The sequence below is a fragment of the Strix uralensis genome, chromosome 7, assembly GCF_047716275.1.
Source record: "Strix uralensis isolate ZFMK-TIS-50842 chromosome 7, bStrUra1, whole genome shotgun sequence".
Lineage (NCBI taxonomy): Eukaryota > Metazoa > Chordata > Aves > Strigiformes > Strigidae > Strix > Strix uralensis.
This window is the reverse complement of record NC_133978.1, coordinates 22,724,028-22,743,076: the sequence shown is the minus strand read 5'-3', so window position 1 is coordinate 22,743,076 and position 19,049 is coordinate 22,724,028. Positions and strand designations below refer to the sequence as shown.

The following is a 19,049-nucleotide window of genomic DNA, read 5'->3' as shown; positions in this document are numbered from 1 at the left end:
AATAATTTTAAAAATTTAATAAAAGAGGAAAATATTAATTTCCTCACATTTTTAAATAGTTCAGAAATCCTTTTTCCCCTGAATATGGGGTGCATTTTGAGGAAGGGGTTTGGTTAGGGTTTTTTGTTTGTTTTTTAGAACTGTTAATCTATTATCCTGCCATAGTTTTGGCTGCTACAGAGGCAACCTAAGCTAACAAGAAGCTGTTTGTGTAATGGGTAAATGGTAAAACGTTACCAGGAGGGAAATGTTCTATTCACCCACCTGTAATGTTTGTCATTCAGAAACTGGAGGTGTGCTGAAAAGCTGTTGCATCCTGTTAAGTCCTCCTCCATCCAGTTGTTGCAAGACTGTTCTAGAGTGCATTCTCCAGGGTTTGTTCAATGTAGAGTTAAAAGACTGGACAGATGAGTTTTCCAGCATCTAGCTGGGGAGACTGTTTGTTGCTTAATGCAGTAGATTTCAGTGCTCGGCAGCTTAACTCACTTTTGGCCTTCATTTTCCATTTGCTTCTTTTCATCCCACCGCTACTATTTATAGTTCTCTGTGACCTGAACAATTTTAGTCTTCATGTTTTATATTTCAGATACTTCTAGACTATCAGGTCTTCTCCTTTAGTCTTTTTATAAGATGAAATATGGCTGGGTTTGTGCTGCATCTAGAAGAGTAACATAAGGATGTTTTTCATTTGTCCTATAGCTTGCCAATTTCTGTAGGGATTTTGTCAGTTTATACACCACATTCAGTGTGCCTGCAGTGAATGGCACTTTCATGGGAGAATTCCAGCAAAACCCAAATTGTCAGTGAAGTGCTCTTGATAGATTAGTACATACTCAGCTAACAGTAGCATACACTTTACTATTACAGATAGATGTTTTTGGGTCACTAAAACACAAGTCCATAGTTCCCTTGGATGTTGATCCTTTGGTGCTTTTTCAAAAGGGGGGGAATGATGGGACAGGAAGGTAATTCTCTAACCTGCCTAGAGACCAAATAAGATTAGGCTGCAGACCACAAATCACTTTGTAAATTCAAAACCTAAGAAAAATCGTTCTCTTAATAATGACTGCTTAACCGATTTAGAGCATGTCACTCCAAAGATGATGATGTTTCCAACTGAGTCTTCTGTATAAGATTATACGCTGCTGCACATTTCTCTAGGTGAAGGAAGTTATTTAAGTATTTGATTAAATTAATAAAATAGCTTTGGAATACCTAAGCTTTATTGATATTTGGGAGGGGGAGAGGGTATGAAGGTTTGGAAATTTAAGGCAGCCAGAATTTTTTGATAGTGTTAACTGTTGATTTCATTCTACTAGTATTTCTGTCTATAGAAAATTATAACTGGCTATAAAAGTGATGGTTTATAACTAGTCAGGAGTGCATGCACCTTTTAACATGTCAGATATTTTGAGCATTTACCTGCATAACTCTCTCCTCAAAAGGATTACTATTTACATCATGACATCGGAGAATGCATTTCTGTTGGGTTTTTATCTGACTGAAAATTCAGTGTAGTTTTTCATATAGTATCTTTTCTATGCAATAATTGAATGTTGACTCCTTGTGTCACTCTAGGAGGTGGCAAAAAGAACGTTTGAAGGACAAAGATCATCAAACAGCTGAGGAACTTTCTGAAGAAAGTGACACTGAATTTGAAGAGGGTTTCAAAGTACCAGGATTTCTCTTCAAAAAGCTTTTTAAGTATGTATCATGTACTTTATTTTAATATTGTTTAATTAATTATTTAATATGTTGCTGTATGCTGTTAATAATATTACTAGTCATGGTGATTCTGGATGCCCTTTGCTGTAACTTTTACTTCAGTGAATGATGCCTCAACTTTTACTTCACTTGTTTCTGTAGGATTATTTCTTTAAAAAAGGCTTCAGGATCAAACCTCAGAGAAACTAATTTATTACAAGCACAAAAGCAGTTACATGATGATAATTGGCTCGTCTGAATATTGTGAATGCATATCAGCTAAACTATGAATTGAGTAACTCAACTTGTCTATTTTTATAAATGCTTTCTTTTATTGATAAATGCTTGATTTTAATTCAGGCGTGGAGTGGTAGAATATCTTTACTTTGAAGAATAAAGTATTGGCAAGTTGTGATAATGCAAACAAGAAATACAGGTGTTTCTGGTTGGGTGGAGTGAGTGAAATCTTCTGCCAGTAAAAAATATAGACAACTTTAAATAACAACTCAAAGTCTACTCAAAGTAACTATTTATAACTCATATTATAAAATAGTCTTGAACATTTTGCCCAGTAAAATGTTGAAATATGGAGAGTGCATTTTTAATTCCTTTACTAGATAGAAAACATTTTGCAACTCTTTCTTTAGTTATTTAGTGCTGGATTACAGATTTGGACATGACTGCTTTCTGTTTCAGTTTTTTGAGACCATGGGGCCCAGTGACACTTTCAAGTTCATTTCAAGAAGCTATTTACAAAAGGCAGCCCAAACAAGCTATCAGCTGACAAGTTAACTTCATCCATAATCTCTCCCTTAACTTTCATGCATAATAGGTTTGAATTTATTTTTGTTGGCAACATTTTGCACAGCAGGAAAAACATCTTTTCTTTCAAAAGATAACTCTCTAAAATATTATAATTAGCGTAGTAGAAAGCCCTGGTTTATAACGGGCATGTGGTATCGTTTCTAACAGGACCACTTAGTCTTAACCTCAAAGAAGTTATTACTGTTGTCCTGCAGTTCCTCAGAAGGAAAGCACTAGCTCTGAAATGGAATTGAATTAATGACTTGGTTGCCAGGACCATACACAGCCAATATGTGGTCTCCAGTTGTTTATGCAAAGGTACTGCAGAAATAATCATCCTGAGAATGGATGTGTGGTCTGAGCAACCCAAAGGGAATTGAAATAAAGCAGACAACTAAAAATTAATCTTGGAGATACCAGCCTCACTAATGAAGGGTATCCCTGCAAGCATGAGTCAGTTGGCAAAACTTCTTAAGTGGTTAGAAAGATCAATTGAGTTGAATGATTTGTCTGACTTGTAACTTAAATGCTGAAATCTCCAATGTAGGAAGGCCCATAGTCAATAGGCATTAAACTTTGAGTTCTGAACAAGTTTAGTACAAAAGATGGAAGTATATTGACCCAAAGAGGTGTACAGCAGCATATACTGGAAGATACTTACAAGATACTTACAAGATCTTCCTCCATAGTTGAATTGAATTTCGAAGAAGTTAGCTCACACTGCAATAATAGATCCTTAAGTTCGTTCTTTGGTAAGCCTGGTAAAGTGGACAATCTGTTTCTTCCCTATATACTTGTCTGCTTTTGAGGAACATTCAGCAAGAATACAATTGGTGCTGCTGTGGAACAAAACCAAACACAGTGAGCAAGACTGACTTACAAACATTGCCTTATACTGTCTGCACTTAGCCTGAGAGAGTGTTGTCTGTATAAACAAGAAACCAGATTTCTTCATGATTTACTTTCAGTCTGTGATTTCCCTGATAAGTCTGAAATTCAATTTTGTCTCAGAAACAATGCAGCTAAACTCCTAGCTACTGTGGTGAATTTTGAGGGATGCATCACAGCATGATTGCTCACGTGCAATACAGTCCAGACGTAACTATTTTGGAAGACTAGGCAACAGTTTTATTTTACTTCTACAGTGTTTTTGAGTAAAAAACAAAACATAAAAATTGGTGCAATGAAAACGTAAGATAAAAGAGAATTTATTATCTCTCCATATAACCACAAAAAATTATTGGGGGGAGGAGATTTTTTTATTTGAATTTTTGCGTACTTGCAGTTATTGCATGTTTATATGATTATACAAAGAAAGCACCTGCATTTTTTCCATTTTTACATAACCTTAGAGCAGAATTTTTCACAAACTTAATTCTTGACTGTGAAACATTCTCAGGAGAAGGGGAGAGAGGGGAAAAAATGCTTATAAATGCAGCTAGCTTTTATGCAGTGGTTATAATCCTAAGAAATAATACAAAATAATATCAGGAAGTTCCTGAATGATTGTCTTCTGAAGAGACATGCTGGACATTAATCTGGGGGAGCAGTTTCTGACTGGAATTAAGGTTCTCTCTAATTCTTTAGTATTTCTGTTAGAAAATATTTTGTCTTTATAAAATGTAATAATGGTAGCACCTTAAGCCAATTATAGCTAATCCTGCAAGCCATTTCATGGTTGTTTTTAGATTGCTGCATTTTTAAGATGAATTAATTTCTAACAAAATGTGTCTTTTAAGGGCTTCTTTGTATAATGCATTTGAGACACCAGCAGATAGTATGATGTCTGAACCATTAGATGTGTTCTTTGATCATCTTTTTCTAACTACTCAAGCCATTTGTTTGTCTCTGTTTAGCATTCTCTCAATCCATACAGAACTCATCATAAATTAATAGTACTTAGTAGACACTAGTGTCATTAGCTGTCAGTAGTCCTAAATATTATTTATTCAAAGATCAAAACAGGATTTTGAAATGCACATAAGACAATGCCCTAAAATGAACAATCCCTGTTTTACAAAAAAAATGCATTTTGCTTTTTGCTGTGCTCTGCACTCCAGGAATGCATGCCATCAAGAAAATTGTATCTGTAACCTTGTTCTTCCTCTAAGTTACAAGACACATAAGGGCTGGAATGTGTATCTTTTTTAATTGTAATTTAAATATACTGTTTCTTCATTTCTTTCTGTTCTGTTTTCAATTTAACCCACACACGTGGTATGTTATTCCTACTGGTCTCACTATTTCATATCATTATAAAAAAGTATGTCCTAAAGCGATTCTCAGTCCAGCATCTTATCTCCACCTTTTTAGCTTGCCATTGTAAATCTTGTTTTCTAGTCTTCTTCTTTTAATTGGAATGTATTTTACATTGTTGCTTATACAATTTCCAGTGAATGAATGAGAGTAGAAACTGTCCTGATACTCTCTCATGATAATGCTCTGCTGCATCCCATTCACTGGAATAGTTTCTATTGTTTTGCCTTCCAAAACATTTTACCTTGTTGGCTTTTTTCTTCATTGAAAGAGACTAAATGTTGTTATATTAATTTATGTAAAAAATAAAGCATGCTTTGGCAAATGTGATCAGTTTTCACAGTGGAATATAAAGTCTGTACCCCTTACAAGTCAAGCTTACAGTTCAAGGTATATGTTCTAAATAATACAATTTACTAGACCCTTACATGTCACCTTTTCTGAAAAGAGAATGCTTTGTTAGAGTAGCTTTCCAAGTTGCTTTTAACACTTAAAATATATGTGAAATAAAATACCCTCTAATTACCATGACTATCAGTTTAATTAGAAATGTTTTAGTGTTGCATAAAGAATGAAAGTCACATGTAATGTCTGAGTACATCAAAAATGTATGACCTAGTAAATACAGCACTCGTGTAAAACACACATCCAGCATGTTATTGTAACTAGTATAAGAACCTTGCCAAATGATTAATTCATGGGTACTTTCTGTTATGATCTGTATTATCAAACATTTGCCATCTTCTCTTTCCTTGTTTTAGGTACCAGCAGACAGGTGTTAGGTGGCTCTGGGAATTGCACTGCCAGCAGGCAGGAGGAATTCTGGGAGATGAGATGGGATTGGGCAAGACCATCCAGATAATTGCCTTCTTGGCAGGTCTGAGCTACAGCAAGATCAGGACTCGTGGTTCAAATTACAGGCAAGTGCTCCTCTGCAGACTGTCAGTCTGTGGAGCTCAATTAATATTTCATCAGATGTATTGCTGGTGGAGGAGGGTCCTGTGAATTATTAATGACATTTCAATTACAATATTCCTTTAATTCTTTTAGTGGGGGACATCAAAGGAAAAATTTTACGAGACAATGGAGCTGTAGGGCAGGAAAAATTAAACATGTAACACTTTTAATGAATTCCAGGCATTGATGCTTCATTTTGCAGATGAGCAGCACTAGATATTTTGGGTCAATACAGTGTCTAAGGTTAGCTTCCACAAATGGATTGTTTACAAACTCGATTACATTAATATCAATAGTTTACACAATATGGAATTTTAAATTGGATGTAATACCTTTAGTTCCATTTATTAAATTTTACATTAAAATATTTGTTCTGGCAAGCCACCAGGTAAATGCTTTACAGGAAGCAGCAAGCTGATTTGCAATGAAAGTTAGAGTTTCTGATCGGCAGAGAATTACTCATGCCAAAAAAATAATAGTAAAACCAGTAACTTATACAGAGGAATTTCCATCTGCTTTTTTGTGGTTGCTTTTCAAAACTATGTTAGAGTGATTTGCCTTTCTTACAAGATCTTTTACGCTTTATTGTTACTGAAAAATGCTTTAAAATTCCTTCTTCATAGGTGAAATTACCGTAAAAGATACTTGTTGGTGTTCTTGGATTTATAAATGCATGCATGAACAATACTTGATTTTTCTAGTTTTGTTGGCTTGTTTACCTGATGTAAATTACTACATGCAGTTAAGCAAATATCATAGTACTATACTAAACAAAAATAATTAATTTAAATATGCTTCTATATAAAGTTATTTTCAGCATGTACATGAACATGTAAAATAGTGTTTTAAAGAGAAAATATTACTGCTTTTTCTCCAGTTGCTTTCTACTGTAGCTTTTGTATAAAAAACCTCCAGGTCCTCCATCACTCAGGCCAGCTGATTTATTTTGATATGGCTGTCTGATTTAAGGATGCTACTGTATAGATTATTTTGTGTAGGTATATTCCCTGTCCCAGCTGGAGGACTACTGAGTCAGTAGAAATCCTTCAAGAACATCTATTGACATTGTTACACCATTACAGCTTAAGACCTAAGATACTGCAATGAAACTACAATAAAACTTTGAAAAGGCCAAAATATAATTGCACACTTAAGTTGCAGTGTTCTTTCTGCATGTAAGATAATGTGTTCAGTTTCATTTTTTGGCTGGTGCATGTCATTTCAGTCTATCATGAAGTATCTACATGAGCCTGTATCTAGGTTGAAATCTGTTTCTGAAACCTGTTGAAGGGCTTGGGAGTCCACCAGTTTGGTTGTTTCCAAATACATTGTTTTGTTTAACAAAAATGTTAGCTTTCACTACAGACTCTGCTTCATTTATTTGAGAGATCAGATGAGAAACTCTGCCATAAAGTTTATACACTGATTATTTACTCATCTGTGCTCTTCATGATACTGAGATATACACATTAAACATTAAGGCTGAATCTCTATTATGAGTGGCAGAGAGATTAATTTCCATGGTGCTTGCATAAATAAAAATCCATTGCCCCAGAAAATTTGTATTGCTCTTGCTGCCGTGTTCTTTTATGTTCACTAGGATTTAGTTGCCATTTCAGTTTCATTTTGAAGGTGTGATTTGCCAGTTCTTGGCAATCGAGTTGGTTGTAATGCAGCATGTTTTCCTCTGCTAATTTTTTGAGTACTTTATATAGTATGACTACAGCTTCCTTTTTCTTAGTAGTAAGTTGCAGGAATAGCTCTTACTTGCAATTCTAATCACATCCAGTTAAATAAGAACTAATAAAGAATACTGCTGTGAATTTGGGTTTATAAACCAGAAGCAACAGAAGAAAGAGATTCGGGTATATTGGTCATATATATTGACCGTAAGCTATTAGTACAATGCAACTGTGAAAAAGGGACAGAATACATTATGACGATATATTTGGGGTAGGAACAGGGCAGTATTAGTATCCTGGGTACAAGGCACCGGTAAGGCTTTGGTTTTGAATGTTATTAGTATCACCTTTGTTCAAGGAAAACAAATATAAATTGGATGGGCAGCAGCACAAATCTGTTGCAGTGATTAGGAGAATGAAGGATGCCTCCTAAATGTAGCAAGCAGAAGTTCATGGGTTTGGTTTTGTGAAACAGCACAGATTGGAAGAAGTTAGATTACTCTTTTATATAAATAAATAAAAGCTCTCAAAAGAAAAATAAAATGTTGGTTAGTGGAAAGTGGTTAGAGCCAGACTAGACACAGAAGAGGTTTCACACAACCAAGTGGAGGGGAGTGGATTTTCTGAAAATTGATCAAAGGAAGTGTGAACTCTGTGTAAACTGAACCGGGGGAGGGGGGAGAAGAAAACACAGATAAACCCAGCACATGAGCTTGTTTGATACAGACCGAGGGGATAAACAGAGGTAATCTTTTACTACCCATGAAGAATGAGAAACTAATACGTTCTGGGAAAGTTGGCTTTTATTGCTATAGATATTTTTAAGAGCAGTAGCAGTGGTTATTTGGATTTGTAGCATAGTTGAAGCTATTTTTTGCATCTCTAACTTCTGACTTCCCCTTGGATTGCTGGGAGTTTTTTAATTAGACTGTGTAAGGTTGTTATATAATATTTTTTCATAATGAAACAGATAAGCAACATCCAGGTTGTTATTCTGCATATGTATAAGCTTTTAATAAAGAATATTAGTTCTTAATGTCAGCAGTTTCTGAAGGCATTAACAGGATTTTTTTTAAAGCAGGGTATTTCTGGCATCTGGGAAATCCTTCTTTATTGCTATATGCATGTGGTTTGAATGGATACTGTGATCTTTTGAATTGTTTATTACCACTTGAATGGTACATAGTTGGCCAGACAGTATGTGATAACTGTAGCTATTGCCTTTGTTTGCAAAGTTTTTTTTCCTGTTTTTTAAAGAGCAAATATATTTGAAAAATAACTACTAGTAACTACTACTTAGTATATTCTCTACATGATTGTTGGTATTGGTTTGTGATGGTAATATTTCTTGTTTGGCTGTTGCATGTGAGATTTTTTTCACTTCTTAACCTTAACAGTAGCTCTGAATTTAATATACAGACTTTGTTTCAAACATCCTTAGTAATTCTCAGAAACAATCATATGATTAAGAAACTTAGGAGACAGTTTAAGCCCAGCTCAGATCTCAACTTCCATGGATGATATATTCTGCTGCTTTAGAGTTCTTGTCTTATCTGTAAATTATGGTGATAATAGTACAGTGTATTACCAACATGAAGCAAAACACCTGTGTGTATGTCTATTTGTGAGACTCTAGCTACACATTCTTTTTAATAGAAGTAATAAAGTAGTTGTTTGTTAATGATTTCTTTTCTCTTATAGAAACAGCATTCACCCAAACCTGATTTGTATTACCACAGGAGGAAGTTCCCTTATGTCTTATTGTTTGGAGCTTTTCTGTTTCTGTGTTTATCTTGATAGATGCATGCATTAACTGTTCAGTGGATAGGCTAGAATCACAGAATGGTTTGGGTTGGAAGGGACCTTAAAGATCATCTAGTTCCAACCCCCCTGCCATGGGCAGGGACACCTTCCACTAGATCAAGTTGCTCCAAGCCCCGTCCAACCTGGCCTTGAACACTGCCAGGGAGGGGGCAGCCACAACCTCTCTGGGAAACCTGTTCCAGTGCCTCACCACCCTCACAGTGAAGAACTTCTTCCTTACATCTAATCTAAATCTATCCTTTTTCAGTTTAAAGCCATTACCCTTTGTCCTGTCACTATGTGCCCTTGTAAAAGGTCCCTCTCTGGCTTTCCTGCAGGCTCCCTTTAGGTACCGGAAGGCTGCTATAAGGTCTCCCTGGAGCCTTCTCTTCTCCAGGCTGAACAACCCCAACTCTCTCAGCCTGTCCTCATAAGGGAGGTGCTCCAGACCCTGAGCATCCTTGTGGACTCCTCTGGACTTGCTCCAACAGGTCCGTGTCCTTATGTTGGGGGCCCCAGAGCTGGACACAGCACTGCAGGTGCGGTCTCACGAGAGTGGAGTAGAGGGGGAAAATCACCTCCATTGACCTGCTGGCCACACTTCTCCTGATGCAGCCCAGGATACAGTTGGCTTTCTGGGCTGCGGGTGCACACTGCCGCATCATGTTGAGCTTCCCTTATCTCCAGCATGTCGACTGCACCACACAGCTTGGTGTCATCAACAAACTTGCTGAGGGTGCACTCAATCCCACTGTCCATGTCCCCAACAAAGATGTTAAACAGAACTGGTCCCAATACTGACCCCCAGGGAACACCACTCATCACCATTCTCCATGTGGACATTGAGCTGTTGACCACAACTCTTTGAGTGCAACCATCCAGCCAATTCCTTACCCACCAAGCGGTCCATCCAGCAGATCCATGTCTCTCCAATTTAGAGACAAGGATGTTGTGCAGGACAGTGTCAAATGCTTTGCGCAAGTCCAGGTAGATCAAGTCAGTTGCTCTTCCCTTATCCACCAACACTGTAGCCCCATCATAGAAGGCCACCAAATTCGTCAGACATGATTTGCCCTCAGTGAAACTGTGTTGGCTGTTACCAATCACCTCCTTATTTTCCATGTGCCCTAGCATAGTTTCCAGGAGAATCTTGCAGGCACAGAGGTGAGACTGACTGACCGTAGTTCCCCAGGTCTTCCTTTCTTCCCTTTTTAAAAATGGGGTTATGTTTCCCCTTTTTCAGTCAGTGGGAACTTTTCCAGACTGCCATGACTTCTCAAATATGATGGATAGTGGCTTAGCCACTTCATCCACTGGTTCCCTCTTCTTATAGCAGTACCCCTTTCATCTTCCTTTAAAAAACAGACTTCCAGAAAAAGAAAGTGCCAATTAATTTCTATAGGGCTCATATTCCACTTAACAGTGCAAGTGTTTCATTTTAATGTGTGTATTTTAATGAGCCACTTTATAGAGAGTATTTATTTATTACTATTTATTTAAAGAGTGTTTTTCTTGAATACTTTATTTTAGGTACCAGGGATTGGGTCCAACAGTGATTGTTTGTCCAGCTACTGTGATGCATCAGTGGGTAAAAGAATTCCACACTTGGTGGCCTCCATTTAGAGTTGCCATTCTCCATGAAACTGGTTCTTTTACTGACAAAAAGGTAATGGTTGACATCCATTTTGTAATTCAATAAACTTTTTTTTTCTTTTTATTTGTGCTAGCAAAAAAAAAAATCCCAGTTCTGAATGTTTCTGTGAAAGCTTGTGCTCTTTCTGTGATTGTTTTAAAAGAACAAAAAGTTCACTGTCTTGTATAGATTTGTTAGGAAACTGGACAAAAAGGAGATGACTTGGAGTACATTTATATTATGATAGGGATAGCTTTGCCTGAACAAATTAGACATAGTAAAGGTTTCTTGCTTGAGGTTTGCTTGTACTGTAGTCCATGCTAGAAGTTCATGACTAGACTGCTTGTACACCAGATATGTGCTTCTAGTACTGGTGAATTGTTTCCTTGCACTTCCATACATCAGTATGTCATTGATATAATATTTAGTACATTTTGCTTGCGCAGGCAATTTCTCTTCAGTTGGTTAGTATGTCAGTTGATGTCACGTAGTCTCATTTTCTTTAATGACTGTTGTTTGTTGACTTTTTTTTTTTTTCCAAGCAGTGCTTTTTCTGTCTTTTAATTTACTTGGCCAGTCTCTTAATATGCGTGTTCTTACTCCATTTCTTAAGTTGACAAGCCTGACTTGTCTGAAGTTTCAATCCTTGGCATCTTGTAGGAACAAAACAAGGAAAACTTAGGTTTTTGTTTTCCCTTAGCCTCATATTTCAGATGCTTTAAATGGATTTTTCAGGATTCAGCAAAACATTTTAAAATTTCTCTTTAAATATTTATTGAATTTCTTGTAATAACATTAAAATGATATGGTGCTTAATTGCACTTGATTAAACGTATTCTGAGGTAATTGATGCAGTTACAGTACACGGCAAAAAAGGAATAGCACGCTGTAATGTGCTAATAGCTTCCTGTTGTTCAATTAACTTGGTATGTTTTCAAGCCCTAAAAGTCTGTTGACCTCAATAACATGCTCGCATGTCTTCCTAAATTAAATAGTGAGTGCTTATTTTGGGGTATTTGTTAATTAATGCACTTGACAGACTGGCTCAAATTTTTCCACCTGCAGGAATAGTCAGGTTTTCAGGACTTCACCTTCCCATTATCCTCCTACAGATGCCTACTCAACAACTTAATATTAAGGAATTTGGGTAACATATGATCACTTTAGATAGGTTCAGTTCTCTAATTCTGCCCTAATGCCTCATCTTCTGAGAGCTGCAACAGTATGCTTTAAACAAGTGTCACTGCTGATGTGGTCTTCATCTCATGCACGTTTTTTTCCTAGATGCATGAATAACACTTGTACACTGAAAATATATAACACAAAATTCAGGCCAGGTGATTTACCTCCTGCCCAGAATTTCTTTTCAATATACATTCTTTCTATGAATACATTAGTGCTGATCTGATCTCATGAGAATTCCATCTTCTGATAACCTATGGCCTTACAGGAGACTGCTTTTGCATGTGTTAACTTTGCAGTACTCATCCAAGGACCATTCTGCCCTTATGCTCTGACATAAGGTATAAGCTTAAATATAAGTTTTAAGAAATAAATAAGAAAATTTGTGGTTAGACTGTGTAAGAACATACGTTTGTTCTTTGATTGAAATTAATTTTACATGGCCAAAAGCCAAGTTGCTGTGCATCTGTGGTCTCAATGTTGCATGGACCTGTTTGGAATGAAACTGATAATTCCAGGATTCACATGTTGTTCTGTTAGTATATCATGGTTTATCACAAAGTAAATGAGGAGGGTGTTGTGCTGAACAGCTAACTTGCCAGGAGACAGGATTGGGGAACTGAATGTTGTTACCTGTTTTGGAGTGAGAAAGGTCACTTCAGCCTGTGGACTAACAGAGGTTAGAATGGTCTGTACTGGTGGAAGAATGTAATTGTACCCCAAATAAACTGGACATCAGACAGTGAAGATCTTAATGGCTTTTGAAGAATGCATTCTCCTGTAGTAGTTGGCCAGCAGGTTGTGTGATAAAACACAGTATTTCAGCTTGTTCTGTACAGACCTGTGAAAGAGGGACAGATGATTTCTAAGGAATAGAGAAAGATTAATCTTAAAACTAACGAAGGAGAATTTTGGAGGAAAAGAGTTAAGCAATGACAGGTGTCCCATAAGGCAAGACAGTATTTCACAGCAGAAAGGGACAACAGCTGAAGTTACACTTGACAAAACTGTAGTTGATCTTTAGATGAGATGGATCTATGTAATTATTACCATAACAATGTCAGGAATCCTCAAATACTAGCAAATACTAAATCTTTCAGCACTGGTGAAATTATATGCTTTTATGAATAGGTATTTTCTGTTGTACATTCTAAGGTACCCAAGCATCAATGCAATATCCTGTCTCCCAGTTCTTTAGACTTGCCCACAGAAGTTTTTGCTTGACAGTGAAGAGTGGGAAGACATCTGTTCCAACTGTTTTTTCATAAATTGATACCATGCAATACCTTGCACATCTTTTCAGTTAGTGACATTTCTTTAGTGTTACAAAAGGACTTCTGAGCAGGGTCATAAGTGAAAGGCTTGCTGATTATTACCTTGGCATATCCTCTCTTCCCAATCCATTTTGGTTTTCTCTGCAACCAACTTTAAAATTTCCCACAATAGTATGAAATAACAGCCTGAATTGTAAGCACCAGATTGGCTGCAAATCTGGTCAGCCTGTTTCAGATGAGTTATTGAGACATTCTGCTTAGGTATTTCTGCTGCTATAGTATTTGTGTAGGTTTTTAGCATACATGATGCTTCAAAAGAGAGACTATTTCAATTCCTTAGCTAAAATAACAATGGTAGACAATTTTGGCAGTAAGGGAGAGAAGTGTGAAGTTCCAATTTCACCCCTTGAAATATGACTAATAGTTTACAGCCTTCAGCTATCCACAAGGGAAGGCAGATTGGTATTTTAGATGATGGAAGGAAGACACAATACCATGTTGGATAGGTGTCCAAGACTTTAGAGCTAGTTTAAGGCATTTGGATGAAATGTAAAACTTGCTTTATTATTATCTGTGATCACAGATCATTTGATTCTTCGATAATGATAAGGATACTTAAGTTGGAAGCAGTGGGAAGAAGCAGGTTTAAGTAGTAGTCTTCCCCTGTGAAGTCAGCTTTCAGTTTGAGCAAGGTACAGCATTTGTGGCTAAATATGTCCTATGGTGCTGTCTTACGCTATTAACCTCCTACTATGGTTTGCACTCAAATCTGATGTAGCTTAAAGTGACTTGTAAATATGAAGTCCTCTGAGACCTCTCAGGATGAGAGAAAATAAAGTAGTAAATCTAATGTAGTGTATCATAAATACTGTTTTATTTATAGTATAGAACAGAAGGTAGGGGAAAGAAGCTCTGTAAGTGTAGGGAAAAAAGCCTTCTGTGCAAAGAGCTTGTCCTGTTTGAAAACTTCTGATGGCTTATGAGCATTTGTAAATCATAGAATGTAAGAGGCAAGATGAACTTTAGTTATCTAAGTGTAATATATTGCATATGGAAGGAGGCTGTATTTTTTAAGATAAAGGCTGAACTTTTAATTTCTAGATCTTTAGAATAGGTATCACTGAGCTTAACAATTGTTTCTGGTGGCAATCACATACCATTTGTAAAGCCATAATGTTGCTTTCTCTTATTCTGGTCAAATGCTGGACAGAGAATGCAGCCCTCGAAAGCAATTGACAGTTCATGACGCTTGCACCTGTGGAACCATCTATTTGAAGATGATTTTGCACACTGATGATCATAGACCTTCTACCCTCACAGTAGAGTACACAATCTACATGTAAAGAAAATAAGCTGCAGAGGTTACAGTTACTGGCATGACTGCATATGGAACCTCTATTTTAACCAAAGGCTCTATTTCTGAATTAAGGACCAAACTCAGATAAACTTAGTACCATGCCACAAGAAGTAATATTCTTGTTAAATATGTAGTAAGTACTTTAGCTCTTTTTATTGCAACTTTTACATTATTAAACATTGTAGTATGTTCTTTTGAAGCCTCTTCATGGTGCCATTTAGATTGTTTCATTGGGGGCAGGGAAATAATAAAGAGGTTTTATAAGTTGAATTTATGGATCTCAGGGCTTAATGGTTGGTTATGAGATAGTGATAAGCCTGCTGAAGAATGCATTTTTGATTCACAAGCAATATATGGTTGTGTAAGTGACTAGATGTTATCTCTGTAAGTTCACGCTTGCCTTAAAGGCATCTGAATGTTTAGAGACTTTCATAGTTATTACTAGTCTAGTTCTTTAATTTCAGTCTTAACATACATGTTTCTGTTTAATACATAATATTATAGAAGAGTTCAGGTCCCCTTTAATATTTTTTAAAAGACTACTTTATGCTGAAAAAAAATAAACCTTATTTCTGTAAGTATCAGTCAAAAAATTTGTGCTGTTTTTGTAGCTTCAGAAACAAACTTGTAGCTACAGTGAGGTACCAACAGGAAAAAAACATTTGTGTAGAAGTGTGTTCTTAGAATAAATCACAAACATTTTAGCCTTAAGAAATGGTGCTTTCCAGAAATCTTCCAGTCTTCGTATGTTGCATATATCCTGGTAAAGACAAGGCAACACAATCAACTTATCACCCTAAGTTAAGAGAAAATACTGTCCTTGAATTGTAAAGGCCTGAAATACTGTGCTGAACAGAACTACAAGATCAGGATTACTCAGTCTATTCACATGTTCTTCTATTCATTAGCATCTTTTAAAGGGCAGAGTTCAGAATTTCAAAGGTAGATAACTGCTATGTAATCTTTTGGCATTAGTAGGATTTGCCTCTCAAGCTGATTTTTTAAATTTTTTTTTAATTTTATTTTTAGTTTAACAATGCATGCCCTGAAACATTTCATTGAAGTGTGTTTCCTGGTGGGGGAGGGTGGGAGTGGTGGTGTAATTAATTCATACCTGAATCTAATCAAACAGGAATTGTGAATTAAAGAATACATGTTAAATAGCATAAATTCTGAAATGCCACAGCCTCAAAACAGTGTTTATCCAATAATAAATCTGTTACCATATTTTAAAATATTTAAAATTATTCCAAGAACTGCGACTAAAGCGAAGACAATCTCTGAGAAAGTACCCAATACAGTAAAATGAGAGTTAATAACTATTGTAGTGTGAGTTGATAAAATTTTGTTGTATTTCTTCATTGTCAGCACAAATCCTTGTTTATTAAAAATTTAGCTTGAAGGAAACTTTAATTAATTACAGGTTCAGTAAATCCTGACTAGGATTCTGCTGTGGTGTGTTTACAGTGAATGGCCTTCATGTGCCTGTGTTTCACTTCTGTTCTCTCTGCTACCTGACAACGTGATTTATGGCTGTTGTTTTCTACTAGTCCACTGTTTGCCCTCTAGGAGGGATTGGTCTCTTGAGCCTCCATAATAACAGCAGCACTTTCACAAAACATCTTTTAATGACAACAGTGTAGCATTCTGTAAGTCAGGCTAATTGCAGACATACCCTATTAATTGCAAAAACTAGGAGAGGTTACATATTTTACAAGCTTTTAATTTGAAATCACCCGAGATGATTTGTCTTAAGTGTTTGGGTAGAGATGTCTACAATATTCTATGATAGGCCATTGCTGAGACTCTAGGACATAGTTGCAGACTATGCGGCAATCAGTGTACCAGGTAGAATTGAGCTTTGGATGTCCACACTTGCCTAGAAATCCTACTCTGTCTGTAATACAAATTGTTCTAAAGATTACAGATTCTCTTGAGAATCATGATGTCAACATTAAATAATGTGTGTTATCAGGAGATGATAATCAGAAAGTAGAAATTCTTGAACAGTTAAACGCAGAAGAGCTTTTTGAATCTTGGGGTATATCTGAGCAAGAAATTTTGCAATAAATCATGAACTTTTAACACCATCTGAGCCTTTGAGATGGATTTTTCCCTTTCGTTTTTGTTGGGTTGGTTTTGTCTTAAGGGTGCTTCTAGTAATAAGGGGTTTGTCTTTCCTTTAGCAAATTCGGAGGTGGTTCTACTTTTTTTTTCTTTTACATTGGGTATGTTTGTTTCATCCAGAATTGCCTCCAAGCCCATCATCTTCTGTTTAAGTCTTCTAGACTTGTATGTGGAGGATAAATGCAAGAAAGATGAGTCTTGAATACTGTGAATGCTGTGGAAGGTGATAAAGACTGTCCCCACCCTAAATAATTTACAGCTATAAAGGCTAGTACAAACTTGGGGAAAGGATATAACTTACAAGAGAAGCACACAATTTGAAGATTAATAACAAATATATTAATCCTATTAATGAGAAAGGTTGGACAGAATTTAGCATTAACCAAATAGATTTTTGTGATTGTTTTTCAGTTTTTTCACTTGTTTAGTTTTCCTCTAATGTTCTAGATCTTGCATGCAGTACACAAATCTGGGTTTGCGATGTGAATATAGAAGAACTTGAAGAAACTGGTTACTTTAATCAAATTTAATGTTTGTTTTTTCAGATATCACCTTAAAAAACAAACAAAGAAACCCCACCACCACTGTTTCGTTCTGACCAGGCTTCAGCTCAAATTCTCATCTGTTATAACATAGTATACAAGTATTTCATTCTTTCACAGATGAGCTAAGAACCATATAATCAAAACCTTGCCTATACTTACTTTTTTTTGCAAAGTAAATTATATATCTGCTTTTTCAAAACTTTTTGCATGTACCTTGGACAGCAAACCAGTAGTTCAGTAAGTCTGAGTTTTCTGTCTCACTGTTACTGACAACATGCACCTTTTGCTTTTAGGTGAAACTAATCCACGAAATCGCTTCATGCCACGGAATTTTAATTACGTCTTATTCATACATTCGCCTGATGCAGGATAACATCCACAGCTATGATTGGCATTATGTGATTCTGGATGAGGGTCACAAAATCCGAAATCCAAATGCTGCAGTCACACTTGCGTGCAAGCAGGTACTTTATGGAAGTTTTTAAGCACTCTGGAGGGAGGTTCCAAAATCTAATAACCTGTATAAAAATATACATTTGACCATTAATAAAGAATAAAAGCATAAATCACAATGGTCTGTATTTGACTATTTAATTTACTTAATATTTTTAATGAGTTTATATCAGTAAATTTACAGAAGTATGGTAGAGAAAAAAAATCAGAAATTTTAAATTGTGTAGTAATTTATCATTAGGGATAAATGTCAGATTGCTGGTGTTCATTTTCTGCTAACAGTTTATGGACGGTATATTGCAGAAAGCTCTTCAGGAATATGAGGCCACATATTTTAAAATGCGAATTCATTGATGGTGAAATTTAATATCCTCTGAGGCAGGTTACACCATGAACCATGAAAATAACTTTCTTTTGGTTTTGTGTTTTTTATTGGTAGTTCCGCACACCCCATCGAATCATCTTGTCTGGCTCCCCTATGCAAAATAACCTAAAGGAGCTCTGGTCCCTCTTTGACTTTGTATTCCCAGGGAAACTGGGAACACTACCTGTGTTCATGGAGCAATTTTCTGTTCCAATAACCATGGGAGGATATGCCAATGCCTCTCCTGTCCAGGTAAATGCATCAAAAATATCACTTTGCTTGAAGGAAACTGTTATGTTGCTTCTAAACTGACTTCTAAATGTACTTCATGCTGTATGTTGTAGACACTAACCCAGAAGAGTTGCACGTGTGTTTTACTTCTGCGCCACGTGTAAAAAGAACTGTTCAACTGAATGAGACCATTTCGTTTCTACAGCAGTATAGCTTATACACAGGGTTTTCTTCTCAAAAGACCTAAAGTTTAAATCGTTAGAAGTATTCTTCGGCATAAAGAAGAGATAAGCAAATTTGGGTAGGAGGTGACTGATCTTTTATGTTGATGTATTTAAATAGAACTTTCATGTTTGATATCAAGCTTTGGCAAATTATGCAATAGAGGAATCCTTAAATCTAAACTGAAAATTGATTATATTTAAACAAGCTAAAGTAGGTATTGGAATTCTGAAAGTAGATAAACTAATTCTGAAAGATAAATTATTTAATTTTGAAAGCAAAAATTATTTGGAATATTAATTTGAATAAATATGTCTGTTAATCTTTGTAGTTGTGGTTCTCAGTATGACTTCTTAAACAATTAGCTGATAAATTGTCTGCATAATAATCTGCAGACTAATTTTCATATAAGTGCTAATAAACTTGTATCCTTTTAAATATTCTTTGTAATGTTT

At 36.0% G+C, this 19,049-nt stretch overlaps 1 protein-coding gene across 9 annotated transcripts in view; it reads left to right on the top strand.

The window, feature by feature from the left end:
- The window catches only part of ERCC6 (ERCC excision repair 6, chromatin remodeling factor), a 49,944-nt gene that overhangs the window by 16,839 nt on the left and 14,056 nt on the right, over window positions 1-19,049 (top strand). For all 9 annotated transcript variants that reach the window (XM_074874864.1, XM_074874863.1, XM_074874861.1 and 6 more), the window contains 5 exons: window positions 1,579-1,704; window positions 5,526-5,684; window positions 10,737-10,872; window positions 17,618-17,788; window positions 18,217-18,393. In XM_074874864.1, the coding sequence (XP_074730965.1) occupies window positions 1,579-1,704; window positions 5,526-5,684; window positions 10,737-10,872; window positions 17,618-17,788; window positions 18,217-18,393 (769 nt within the window). The remainder of the gene's footprint in view (window positions 1-1,578; window positions 1,705-5,525; window positions 5,685-10,736; window positions 10,873-17,617; window positions 17,789-18,216; window positions 18,394-19,049) is intronic.